Genomic DNA, 12,900 nt, shown 5'->3' on the forward strand with positions numbered 1-12,900 from the left:
TGAAACACCGAGTTACTGTCTTCAATTTATAATTAAAATATTTTTATTGCGCTGAAGAAGGCTTGAAATGTCAGCCGAAACGTTCGCAAAATGTTTATTTCTTATGTATTTATTATTTGGTTTAAATAAATTTTATTAATATCAACTGTCAACTGTATTAAGTTTAATAGCTCTTATAGCCCTTCTTTGTGTACAATTATTAAAAAATAAAAAAAACGACGTCATCCTGTCTTCGTATATACGTGAGACCTCGAACGCTTCCTCCGAGAAAAATGCAGCACGCATCGGGCACCCAATTCCAATATTTACAGAAACTCCGGCGACGAAAGTTTCACGATTTACAGGTAAAAGCAGAAACGTCCGCGTTGATTTAACGATTTCTTCGACGCGCCGCGAAAATAAGCCCCTGCACGTAACAAGTGACACATGTGTGCAGATAATGCCTAATATTCGATCATCTTGTTGGTGCAGTATTTTACTTGCAAATGTTTTGGAAAGTAAAGAAACTCAAATAACAAATTCTGTCGAAAAGTTTGTCAATTGTTTAAAGTTGTCATTCCCACAGAATACGAGAGAGACTTCTGCGAGAGCGAGATTTTTTTAATCAAACGCAGAGGTGAAACGTCATTCTCTTTCATTTTATACGAAAGACAACTTTAAACAATTGACAAACTTTTCATATATTTACAGAATGTATCTAATTAAATCCGAAAAATTTTAAATAATTTTTTGTCAATAATTAAGAGAGTTCCTTATATCCCTCCCTGAAGAGTTACAAAAAATAAAGTTTTCATTTTTTTTCTCAAACGTCAAACATATTAGAAGAATGAAACTTGGTGGATATTTTCCACTAATAAAGAGGATATTTATTTATTAACATGAAAAAAAATAAAAATCTAATTTTTTTACCTCCTTAATTTTCGACAAAGAATCATCTAAATTTTTTTACACTTATTTAGATACACTCTGCATATACATATATATATATCTGTACCCATTTTTAGATACATCTATTTTTCTTCATCTATAGCTATCTCTGAACTTTCCAAATAATTATTAGAAAAATTGAGATTTTTTCTGCGGCTAAAAAACCCGCCGAAAAATCTGCAAGGATTTAACGACCGAATTTTCGTATCGCGCGGACACGTGATTCTCCAAACGTCACCTCGCGCATGGTCGGAGCATCTTGCGACGAAACGGCAGAAGACGACGACGACGACGACGCTGGGAGCGTGTGCCGGCGAATGGCCAAAAGCGGCCTTCACGGGGGTGGAGCTGCAGGTCCAGCAATCGACCGCGTGAAATCGACCACCTCGCACTACTCCTCCACCCGTTTTCCCCCTCGGCACCCCCTCTCCGTCCGCCACCACCCCCTCATCCCTTCATCTCCCTCCCTGCGACTCCACTATCCACCCTCGTGCTCGTTGTATTATCGTACGGCCGCACAGGCTAGCCCCTACATCGTCAACATGTCCGGAACAAGCAAGCACAATCCCCACACGCACACCCCGACTGACGTTACACGTGAACACGAGGGCGCGTATATGGTATGATTGTGTGCGATACGGCGTATGCCGCTTCGGGGTACGCGAGAGCACTATCGCCCCGGCAATGTACCGCGTCGGTGTGTGACGTGATTAAACCGCCCGCTTCTACCTCCTCCCCCCCCCCCCGCCGCCTCGCTCCCTCCCTCCCTCCCGCGCCATCTCGCGGAGAGCAAGCACCCTCCCGCTCGCTCTCGCCGCATCAGCCTTCCTCCACCTATTCTCCCCAGGCGGCGCGCGCTCACTCGTCGACAACTGCCGGCGGCCAACATGGCCGCCGCTAATTAGCGCCTAATTATTATTTATTGCATCGGATCCGCGGCCCCCCGTCTGCCCCCTCTCCACCCCCTTCCGCCCTCTTTTAACCTCCCCCCTCCCCCCCCCCCGATGCCCACGCCGCAACGCCGACCGTTGCGACACACCGCGTAATATGACCGGCACTACTCTCCGCCTGGTTGCCCTCGGGTGAAAAGCCAATCGGGGCTAGGGTACGCGATCCGGCACACGCCCGAAATCAATCTGGCTTGTCAACGAGCGGACAATTTTGCAGCTACGCCGCGACGTTTAGGAGAGAGAACGTCTGCGCGATCATTTATCCCTATCCCTGATTCCTTATTCAGGCGACTCGGAGTCGAGAACCTCGATATTTAGGTATATCCCCCGCGAAAGAATATCAGTTGCCTTAAGGGAATGCCGGAGAGAGTTTTTTTTTTCCTGTTTTATCGACAAAATGTGAGGTTAGATAAAGTATAAATAGGTTATTCTTTTTATTGGGAGCTTGTATGATACTAAATAAGACCAGGCCAGATTTGGTATTCGATAAAGAAATATAAGTGAATGTTTAGATATCAATTTGGAAACCTAGTAAACGAGAATAACTCATCCTATATTTTGGTGCTCACACATGAAAATGTAGGATGAGTTATTGTCGTTTACTAGGCTTCCATATTGATATCTAAACATTCACTTATATTCCTTTATCTAACGCCAAATCTGGCCTGGTGTTATTTTGCATGTACAAGCTCCCAATAAAAAGAATGACCTATTTATACTTTATCTAACCTCAGATTTTGTCGATAAAACAGGAAAAAAAAACTGTCTCCGGCATCCCCATTTCTTTTTTCTAAACCCTGTATCTCTCTTTCCTTGTACAAAGCTGTTGAGCTAAGAGAGAATGAATGGTTAGAGGATAGGAATATTGAAGAGTCTGGAGAAAGACACTAACTAACAATAAGAACCGCGCGATTTTTGAAGGTCGAGCGTCAGCTGCGGTTTTCCGAATCCGCGGACAGTTTGTGAAAAGGCGAAAAGGAGAAGGAGGGAAGAAAAGGGGCGGCAGAGAGGGGTGAGTTGCGGCCGGATCGGTTGAGTTAAGTCGGTTGAGTTAGGTCGAGTCGAGCAGAGGTACCAACAGGGCGGTCGCAAATATTGGTATTTGGCAAAGACTATCCTTGATCCGTGTCGCTCTTTCTCTTTCTCTACACCTCCTTGTCATCTCGCTCTTCTGGGCACGCGTACACACTCTCTCTCTCTCTCTCTTCCTCCCTCTTCCTCTTTCACTCCGTCTCTCTCCCTCACTTCAGCATCGGGCCCCGCGCACTTCGTCCCGTCTTCCATCGCGTATGCCGCCAATCATTCTCGCCAATATAATCTAAGAATGAGACGAGACCAAACATCTTTCGAGATCGCACGCTCGATAAGTTGTCCAAAACAGCCCTTAGTTAATATGTTTACATGGATAATTAGTCATTTTCAGACAAAAAGTTGGAGATTTCTCTACAATATCGTGTTACAATTATTTATACATTATTAAGGGGATTCTAAACGTTCTTAAGAAGTCTGTTGTTTTTCCTGTTTTATCGACAAAATGTGAGGTAAATAAACTATAAACCTATTTATTGGCTATACGAATTGTTTTTTTACCTGAAATTAGACCAGGCCGGATTTGGCATTGAATAAAGAAATATAAGTGAATGTTTAGATATTAATTCTACATTTTCATGTGTGAGCACCAAAATATAGGATGAATTATTCTCGTTTACGAGACTTCCAAATTGATATCTAAACATTCACTTATATTCCTTTATCCAGTGCCAAATTCGGCCTGGTCTAATTTTAAATAAAAACGATCCGTATAGCCAATAAATAGATTTATAGTTTATCTAACCTCAGATTTTGTCGATAAAACAGAAAAAAAACAACAGACTTCGTCTCTTGAAGAAAAGACAAATTAAAATAATTCATCTCAAACAAAAGTGCAAAATTTATGTCCTGAATATTTATATCTACAAAACAACACAGATGAAACATTATTACACTTACTCAATTATTAATCGTCAAAATATCTCTGAAATAAAATTTGCTTGCTTATTTATTAAGAGATCTTTTGCATATGGTAATTACCATAATTATATAACACCTGTAATAATTGCATAGTTTGTTATCATTGGATATGCTATGTCGTTATATAATGCTCGACACCGTTTATAATCGACTGAATGCATGATTTATTAAAGCGGTTAATATTGCTAACACACACAGCTAATGTTCTAGAGATATACATACTCAACATTAATTTGTGTTATCCCAGAACTTAAGGCAAGTAAAGGCGTTACTATTTATTCAGGCACGCGTTATCGCCTCCTCAACGCTGAGAAATTTTCTAGATAGTCTTCCTCAGCCTTGATTTCAGTTGTGACTATATGCACTTCTTTCTTCCATTAAACTTACTTCACATTCGAGTCAAGGTTTAAGAACGTTTTCACTGATATAACAGTGGATATTTCAAATAAAATATGATATATCAAGTTTATCTGGTCTGATTTTTATAGATAAGAGAGAGTAACCTATTATTTTAATCTCAGATAATTTCGCTAAGCAGTGTTTATATTACTTTATATAATCACACTTCTCATAAATGACAAAAATATCTTTTAACTTCAATCGAAACGAAGATTGGATCGAGAGGATTGATTAGAAAAATATCAAAACGCCAAACAAACATAATATAAAATAAAAGATCAAGAAAGCTCACAGACTTGGAAAGCTATTCACGTTTTTGAGTTATTGTCAAAATTCTATGAAAGAACGAACAATTCGGTATGCGAAAGAGACACGAAAGTAAATAAAAAAAAATCACGCTTCAATAAACATATGACGAAAGCTAATCTCAAAGCTGTATGATAAAAGAAGAGATAAAACATCAATCCAGACTTGAGAAGAAAGTTGATAAGAAACGTTACCGAATTCAAACTGACCATAAAAGAAAACGTGAGATTATATTAATCAGAGTCTATACGATTATTATTTTACTCGAAATAAATAATCTTAGATAATATTCCCTATCTTTTTATACAATTTTCCGTCTATTTATTTTCTATAGAAAACTTCAAGATAAATCCTCCCTTTGTTCTCCTACATCTATAAAATTATATATAAATTTTTACATTTCTGGTGCTAAATTAATAGATGAACTCGATTCATCGCGTATTCCTTGCCATTTTACATAAAATTTCCTGTTTTCAATTCCATTCTATTTTCTATAGAAATATAAACTTTAGGATAATTTTCCTCTCTTTCTCACTCATCTATAAAATTATAAATTATTATAAATTTTTATACATCCGGGGCTCAATTAATTATCATTTACATTGTTCTTTTTTCAATTCTTTCTACTATATAAAAATTTATAAATGAACTCGATGATTGTTCATCATATGTTCCTTCCTTTTTACACAAGATTTTCTGTTCTCTATTTATTTATTTTATTTTCTATAGAAATATATTCAGGATAAATTCTCTCTCTTCTCATATCTATGTAAAATTTTTGATGAATAAGTTTCTGGTGCTCACTTAATTATCACTTACGTTGTTTTTCATTACGTTTTCGATTCTCTCCGCTACTAGAGAAATTAATGGCTGAACTCGATGATCGTTCATCGAGTTGTGACGCATTCGTCGATGCATCAGAATGCGTGACGATGCTCTTAACTCGCGGATGGCGATTCGCGCAATCTGATTCCGATTTCAGGCTGGCGCTTCGGTATTTACCGTCCGTGGATGCTAACGATGCCGATAGGTTTGCGCGAGTTTGTCTATACCTGCGCGTAGCGTTTATTCACGTTAACGAGACCGTTAAAAGCCGCGAGATATAACTCTCAGAGAATGTGACGTGCGCGCATATAAGTCCCAAAATAGAGAATCTCGCGATATATATCATGTGTCGACACCAATAGGCCCCACTTAACAATGGGTCGCCTAATTGGTTCGAGCGATGTGGGTCCGGTCTTTTGTTGCGCGACCCTTAACATTCGTTCGGTCACGTATACGGTGACTTTAGCGTGACAATTATCAATTTTTATGATCAACGACCTCTCGTCCGTTGTTTCGTTAAGCTTCTCGATAAAAGGGCATTGAAATATTTCGAAAGAATTTCATAAAAATTTCAAAAATTGCATCCTACTAAATAAACACGACTCTGTGCAATTTTCAGAAATCCTGTTTTACTTGAATTTATTTGAATTTTTATTATAATACTTATTATAATTATTTTTTATACACTCATTTCAAAAGAAAAGCGGTACTACATTTAAAATTTGAGAAAAAATCAAATTTCTAATTACGATAACTTCGTAAATAATAAAGATAAAAAGGTTCCTAAAAAATAAAACTAAAGCTTGGAATCTCTACTTTGAGAATATATTTATTTTAATGTTGCGAGATAAATTTATTAAAAATGGCGGATGACAAAACGAGAAATGCAAAATTGAAAAATAATGGGCCGAGTTTGTCAAGGTACATGACGTGAGTTAAATGTCGCAACTCAATGGGATAAAAAACGTACAATAGTACAGAATCTCTCCTTTAAAATGCTTTTTTATTCATCTTGATATGATGATTTTTCGCTGAGTTGTTCGCATTTAAAGTAAAAAGCTGCTTTTTTATTCAAATGCGAATAACTCTGCGAAAAATCATCGTATAGAGATGAATAAAAAAGCATTTTAAAGGAGAGAATCTGTACTATTATATGCTTTTTATCCCATTGAGTTGCGACATTTCACTCACACCATGTGCCTTGGCAAACTCGGACCATTATTTTTCAATTTTGCATTTTTCGTTTTGTCATCCGCCATATTTCATAAATTTATCTCGCAACATTGAAATAAATAGATTCTTAAAGCACAGTTTCCAAGCTTTATTTTCTTTTTTTAAAAACCTTTCTATCTTTATTATTTACAAAGTTATCGTTATTTAAAATTTGATGATTTCTTCCAAATTTTAAGTTTACTGCTTTTTTGGAGTGAGTGTATAATAAATATTTTAATTATTATATTATATTTTTTGAATTATTATTTAGCATAATATACACTCAATTAATACAAATTCTCACGGATTAAGTTCACTGCGAAATATTGCGGCAAAAAAGAGTAATATTTCTCTCCTCAGAGTCCTACTTTATGCATTTCTCCATCGCATGCACTACGGCAGTTTCGCGTAAAAGCATAATGTCGAGTGTAATAAAGTAAAAAAAAAAAAAAAAAAAAAAAATAAAATAAAGAACGAGTGGAAAAAAACAGATCGCTCGTCATCGCGCACACCGGAAGTGGCCGCCACCTCGTGACACGTGTCGTGAATCGACCCGACACTCGTGTCGCGATGAAGAACGATCGCGAGCATCTCGATATGAATCGAGAACACCTGCGGCACGCGTCCCGCATCTACGCGTGCATCGCCTTCACACCCTCTTCTCTCTTCCGCCTTTTTTTTTTTTTTTTTTTTTTTTTTTTTTACGACGTCGGAAATGCATCGCGAGAGCAACGACGATTATTCCCGACGCACGCGGGAGGTCGGGAACGAAAGACCCTTAAATGGCGCCTGATTGGCGAACAATACGCGCCGCATTCTTCCGTCGTCGTCTCGAGTTCTTTGGTCCCATTCACGCGATGCACTTGTTCATTGAAATATTTATAACACGACCTTCTTGGGGTTGTTAACCCCGGCGGCCTCGTTTATTCGCCGCACGTGCCTTTGTTTTTGAATTTTATTTATTAATTCTTCGTCTAATTATAATAAAAAAAAACATAAAAACTTCATAGTTCGTTCCTGGAGAATGAATGATGAATTTCCTAACTTGGGAACTTAATTATTATTTCACAAATTTGTATCCTTCCCATATAAAATGATTTCCTCGCGGCGGAGGAAATCGAAGACGAACCGTTCACCACGATATTCCTTTCTCCGACGAGCAAAGTAGTTAATAGCTTTTGCAGGATTCCAATTTAATTCTCGGGGAGTCATAATCCTCATGAAAGATTACGAAATTAATCCCTGAAAAGAACGAAACCACACGCAAGGCCGACGGATGAACGATGGAATACGATGCTTTCCTTCCCGTCGATATCTTCTCGATCGATCGAAACGAACCCACGCAACGTGTGATTATCCTATCGCTTTAATTAGGCCAGTTCGGACATATGTCGGTCGTCTTTACGATTCTACGTGAGCTTGTTTCGTCGCCCTTAATCCGCGCGCAGGGTCCGAACGAGAGGAAGCTTCCTCTCTCTCTCTCTCTCCCTTTCTCCTGTTGTGTATTACGCAACGTATAATTTGCGGACAAAGGAACACGTTGTTGTGCCGCTGCTTACGATATACCGGACTCATTGTTGCGCGACAACAATGCAGCGGCTCTTGACGCGGCGGTGCCCGGGTATAACTAACGCTAGGTGAAATATTCATCGCCATTGGGATTGCGATTCTATGAAACGACGGTGTTAGGCGAACGTGAGAAATTATAGTGGCTGATTACTTACTGACGAATCGGACACCGTAAACACACCGAGCCGTACATAAATGGAAATCGAAGTGCACAAGCCGGTAATCATTGATTAGAGAACCGATAAAATTGTCGAAACACTGATGGAAAAAATTATTGACAATTTCGACTAATATGATATTTTTCGAAGTATAAAAAATATATAAATCCGGCATAAAAATGTATTAACGGAAAAATAATAATTATCTATAATGACAAAATAATTTAATGAAAAGAATAATTTAAGAACTAATCAAAGAAATCATTAAAAAATCAATATAAAAATTTTTATAGCATAAAAAAACGGGATTTGTAAAGCGAAATTACGCGAGCTCAGCATGAAAAGTGAACTAGTGTAAAAATAATTATCTAACAAAAATAATAAATAAAATCTATCGGAAAATAAATGGAAATCGAAGTGCACAAGCCAGTAATCTTTGATTAGAGAACCGATAAAATTGTCGAAACACTAATGGAAAAAATGATTGACAATTTCGACTAATATGATATTTTTCGAAGTATAAAAAATATATAAATCCGGCATAAAAATGTATTAGCGGAAAAATAATAATTATCTATAATGACAAAATAATTTAATGAAAAGAATGATTTAAGAACTAATCAAAGAAATCATTAAAAAATCAATATAAAATTTTCTATAGCATAAAAAAGCGGGATTTGTAAAGCGAAATTACGCGAGCTCAGCATGAAAAGTGAACTAGTGAAAAAATAATTATTTAACAAAAATAATAAATAAAATCTATCGGAAAATAAATGGAAATCGAAGTGCACAAGCCAGTAATCTTTGATTAGAGAACCGATAAAATTGTCGAAACACTGATGGAAAAAATTATTGATAATTTCGACTAATATGATATTTTTCGAAGTATAAAAAATATATAAATCCGGCATAAAAATGTATTAGCGGAAAAACAATAATTATCTATAATGACAAAATAATTTAATGAAAAGAATGATTTAAGAACTAATCAAAGAAATCATTAAAAAATCAATATAAAATTTTTTATAGCATAAAAGAGCGGGATTTGTAAAGCGAAATTACGCGAGCTCAGCATGAAAAGTGAACTAGTGTAAAAATAATTATCTAACAAAAATGATAAATAAAATCTATCGGAAAATAAATGGAAATCGAAGTGCACAAGCCAGTAATCTTTGATTAGAGAACCGATAAAATTGTCGAAACACTGATGGAAAAAATTATTGACAATTTCGATTAATATGATATTTTTCGAAGTATAAAAAATATATAAATCCGGCATAAAAATGTATTAGCGGAAAAATAATAATTATCTATAATGACAAAATGAAAAGAATGATTTAAGAACTAATAAAAGAAATCATTAAAAATCAATATAAAATTTTCTATAGCCTAAAAAAGCGGGATTTGTAAAGCGAAATTACGCGAGCTCAGCATGAAAAGTGAACTAGTGAAAAAACAATTATCTAACAAAAATAATAAATAAAATCTACCGGTACCTTAAATACCTAATTTCTATCGTATTGTTGCAATCAATTTTGACGACGGCCGGATGTTGGCATATAAAACCTCGATCATCCGCTCCACCTGCGAACCAAATCAAAACGTTAGATACAATTAACGGGAAATCGCATCGATCCTGCTGCTTTCTAAGGTCGACAAATCTGTTTCCCATGAAATTAATCTTCCGAGATCGCGATCCTGTTAAGGCGAGACTGCTTCAAACGATGCGACTAAATCCACGAGATCCTGGATCTCGTAATCTCGTGAGGGATGATCCAGGGAGGAATCCGCACCCGCGTATTTCGAGAATTTTCAGTAGGTAGGACCTATCGCGGCCCGATTTGTCCGTCGATTAGCTACGGCTGGTGCAGTCTTTAAAAGACTGGTGAACTGGCCAAGATTTTCAGGGGGTTGTTCGCGCCGACGCCTTTTTTTCGGTCACTTTCCAAGAGGTCGGCATGACTAATCGCGTGGGAGTAAAAATGATTTCTCAAAGCAGATGTTATCGCGGCTCTTATAATTATTTGTCTCACTGTCAGCCGCATTTTTTCAGATCATTTCTTCACTCTGTATTCTTTCATTCCTTAGAGTCATGATGACATAAAAAAAACAATTCAAGATATTGAAAACGGATATTGTGACAACTCCGATAAGATATTATTTTTTGAACCGATATAAGTCAGAAGAAACAAAAGAAAAATGTATTTATATAAGCATACTTCATATATTGACATAACAAAATGTAAATATCTCAAATACAAAACGTCACAAGTAAAAATAGCATATATAAATATTTGGTCGATTTATGCAATTTATATTCCCACGATTTTCATTCCTTTGTGTCTCATTTAGTGATTGCTGAGATCATATGTGTGCAAACAAATATTGGATATAATTTATTAAGAATTATGTAAAGAGGGGATGACGAAGAGAGATGGGGAGGATATTTTCTCGCATTCTAATTTAGGAATGCTTAACTTTGGGTATGGGTTCTTCGGCAAGAAACCTCCTTTTCGGTGACCACGAAGTCGGTCTGGGCAATTTAGGTCGCGGTACCGGATCCGATTGTTTGCGATCTTTGTCGCGACTCGGAGATCGTCCTCGTCGTCGTCGTCCTTTTGCAGTCGATCTACTACTAGATGTCTTTTTCTTACTATTCTTTTTTCTCTGCCTCGTCCTCGTGTTACTTTTAGCAGTATTGCGTCTCGAGTTTGCAGTCTGATTAAACTCGGGATCAAATCTGTCAGAATAATTGTATATACATTTATATTAAATGCTGAAAATAAAGATTGAAATCCTTGACATTTGATTTTTGTAGCGTCCGCTTCTATAATAATTTATTTTTATCTCTTTCTTGAAAATATTAACCTTTATATCTCATCTGCAATCATATTTTCAAGTTATATTGATATTATTTTTATATAGTCACATTATTCGAATTTACTCAAATTTTTAGTCTCAAAATAAATGTAATTGTAAAGAATTTATCTCGACGAAATTGATTGAGAAATTAAAACTGCAGAATTATATCGAAATTTTGCTCGTGGCTTTTTTCCTCGAATTATTTGTCTGAGCTTTCGCGTGGAAGAGGTGAACCTGAATTTATTCCTCTTCTTAACAAGTATTCCAAAGTCCAGACCGCGACGTAGAGCGACAGCGATGTCTCTCTGAAGAGTTTTGCCAGCCGCGATGTCATGTTTCTCGCTGATGTGCGTCAGAATTTCTTTCTGAGAAAAGCCATCGGGTGGCTGCTCGGTACGAAGCAGATCGTAAACGAGAACGGACCGACGCACCATTTCTGTTATTGGCGTAACTTATCACGAGAATATTTGCTACAACCGGACATAACCAGTCAACTCGTAATAATTAAGTTAAAAACCGAAGCTCGCTGAAGTTTGGTGCAACTATGATAAATGACAAAGTTCGCGAAAACACGTAAAAAAACATATAATTTTATATACAAGTAATATTTATATATAAATTATTATTATAAATTGATTTTTATATATAAATATATCATTATATATAAATAAATTATTCTACTTCTATTAATAACGATCGTGATAATTACTTTTCCGAAGATTCTTCAGAGCGAATTACTTTTTAATTATAAGTATAATATCTTTATATTCCGCATACAAGTAGAGACCCTTTCATTAAGCGTCACGTGTCATTGGTAGCGTAATTCATATTGATTATCATCATTATCTTCGCGTGCATCGTGCATAACATCCAAATGGCGAACACGATGTTGTGTATCGATCTGCGTACTTGCCTCAGCGAGTTTTTATATAAAAATCGATATCTCCTTCACCCACACGTGTGTAACATGTAATACTTTTTACATAAAATACATGATATATATATATATATATATATATATATATATATGAATATTAAACATGTCTTCTAGAACTCTGTCCCGGTGTTTGGAGCAGCCCGCTGTTTGCCAAGAGGGACGCGAGAGTTTAGAAGGAGCTCGCAGGATCGAGACAAGGAGGGTCGAGGCCTAGAGTCGGAGAAAGAGCGATATCTCGCGGTATCTGGAAAGAGAGAATCCGCTCGGATGGCCGGCGACTCTCTGATTGCCGTCGGGAGTTTCGCCCTATCGAAGTGGAGCAACCGAGGCGAAACCGCCTTTAATCATTCGATTGCCGACGCTCCGGAGATCCTTCTCGGTGCCGATATCCCGGCAACATTCCGGTTGTTTGCTTATCATTCTGACGATTGGACGTCGGAGAATCGTGGATTAATCCGCGGCGTTTTGCCGCGAGAACGGAGATTCACGTTCAGTAGCGTTTATTGTGTTCGCTGATGCTCCAAAACCGTCAGATTTGTTTTTAGATTTACAAAATTTCTTTTAGAGAAATTTCACATCAATTTTTTCCTTATCTTTTAATTATCAATGATAATCAAGTGAGATCCTAAGGGTGGTTATTGTCCGATAATAAATTGTTTTTAATCAATACGTTCCAATTCAAATTGTAAAACCTTTTTTAAAAGTGAGTAAAATATATCTCTTAATGTAAAATGTAAACCTCCTA

At 36.8% G+C, this 12,900-nt stretch overlaps 1 protein-coding gene across 1 annotated transcript; it reads right to left on the reverse strand.

Moving 5' to 3' along the window:
* Nucleotides 1-10,819: 10,819 nt before the first annotated feature.
* Nucleotides 10,820-11,652, reverse strand: LOC146725256 (uncharacterized). The gene is made up of 2 exons (XM_085481742.1): nt 11,453-11,652; nt 10,820-11,096 (listed from the first exon to the last, which is right to left on the reverse strand). The coding sequence occupies exons 1-2, from the start codon at nt 11,650-11,652 to the stop codon at nt 10,820-10,822; spliced, it is 477 nt and encodes a 158-aa protein (XP_085337868.1).
* Nucleotides 11,653-12,900: the final 1,248 nt, after the last annotated feature.

This window comes from Nylanderia fulva, unplaced genomic scaffold (assembly GCF_048542155.1).
Source record: "Nylanderia fulva isolate GAGA-0341 unplaced genomic scaffold, ASM4854215v1 Scaffold10, whole genome shotgun sequence".
Classification (NCBI taxonomy): domain Eukaryota; kingdom Metazoa; phylum Arthropoda; class Insecta; order Hymenoptera; family Formicidae; genus Nylanderia; species Nylanderia fulva.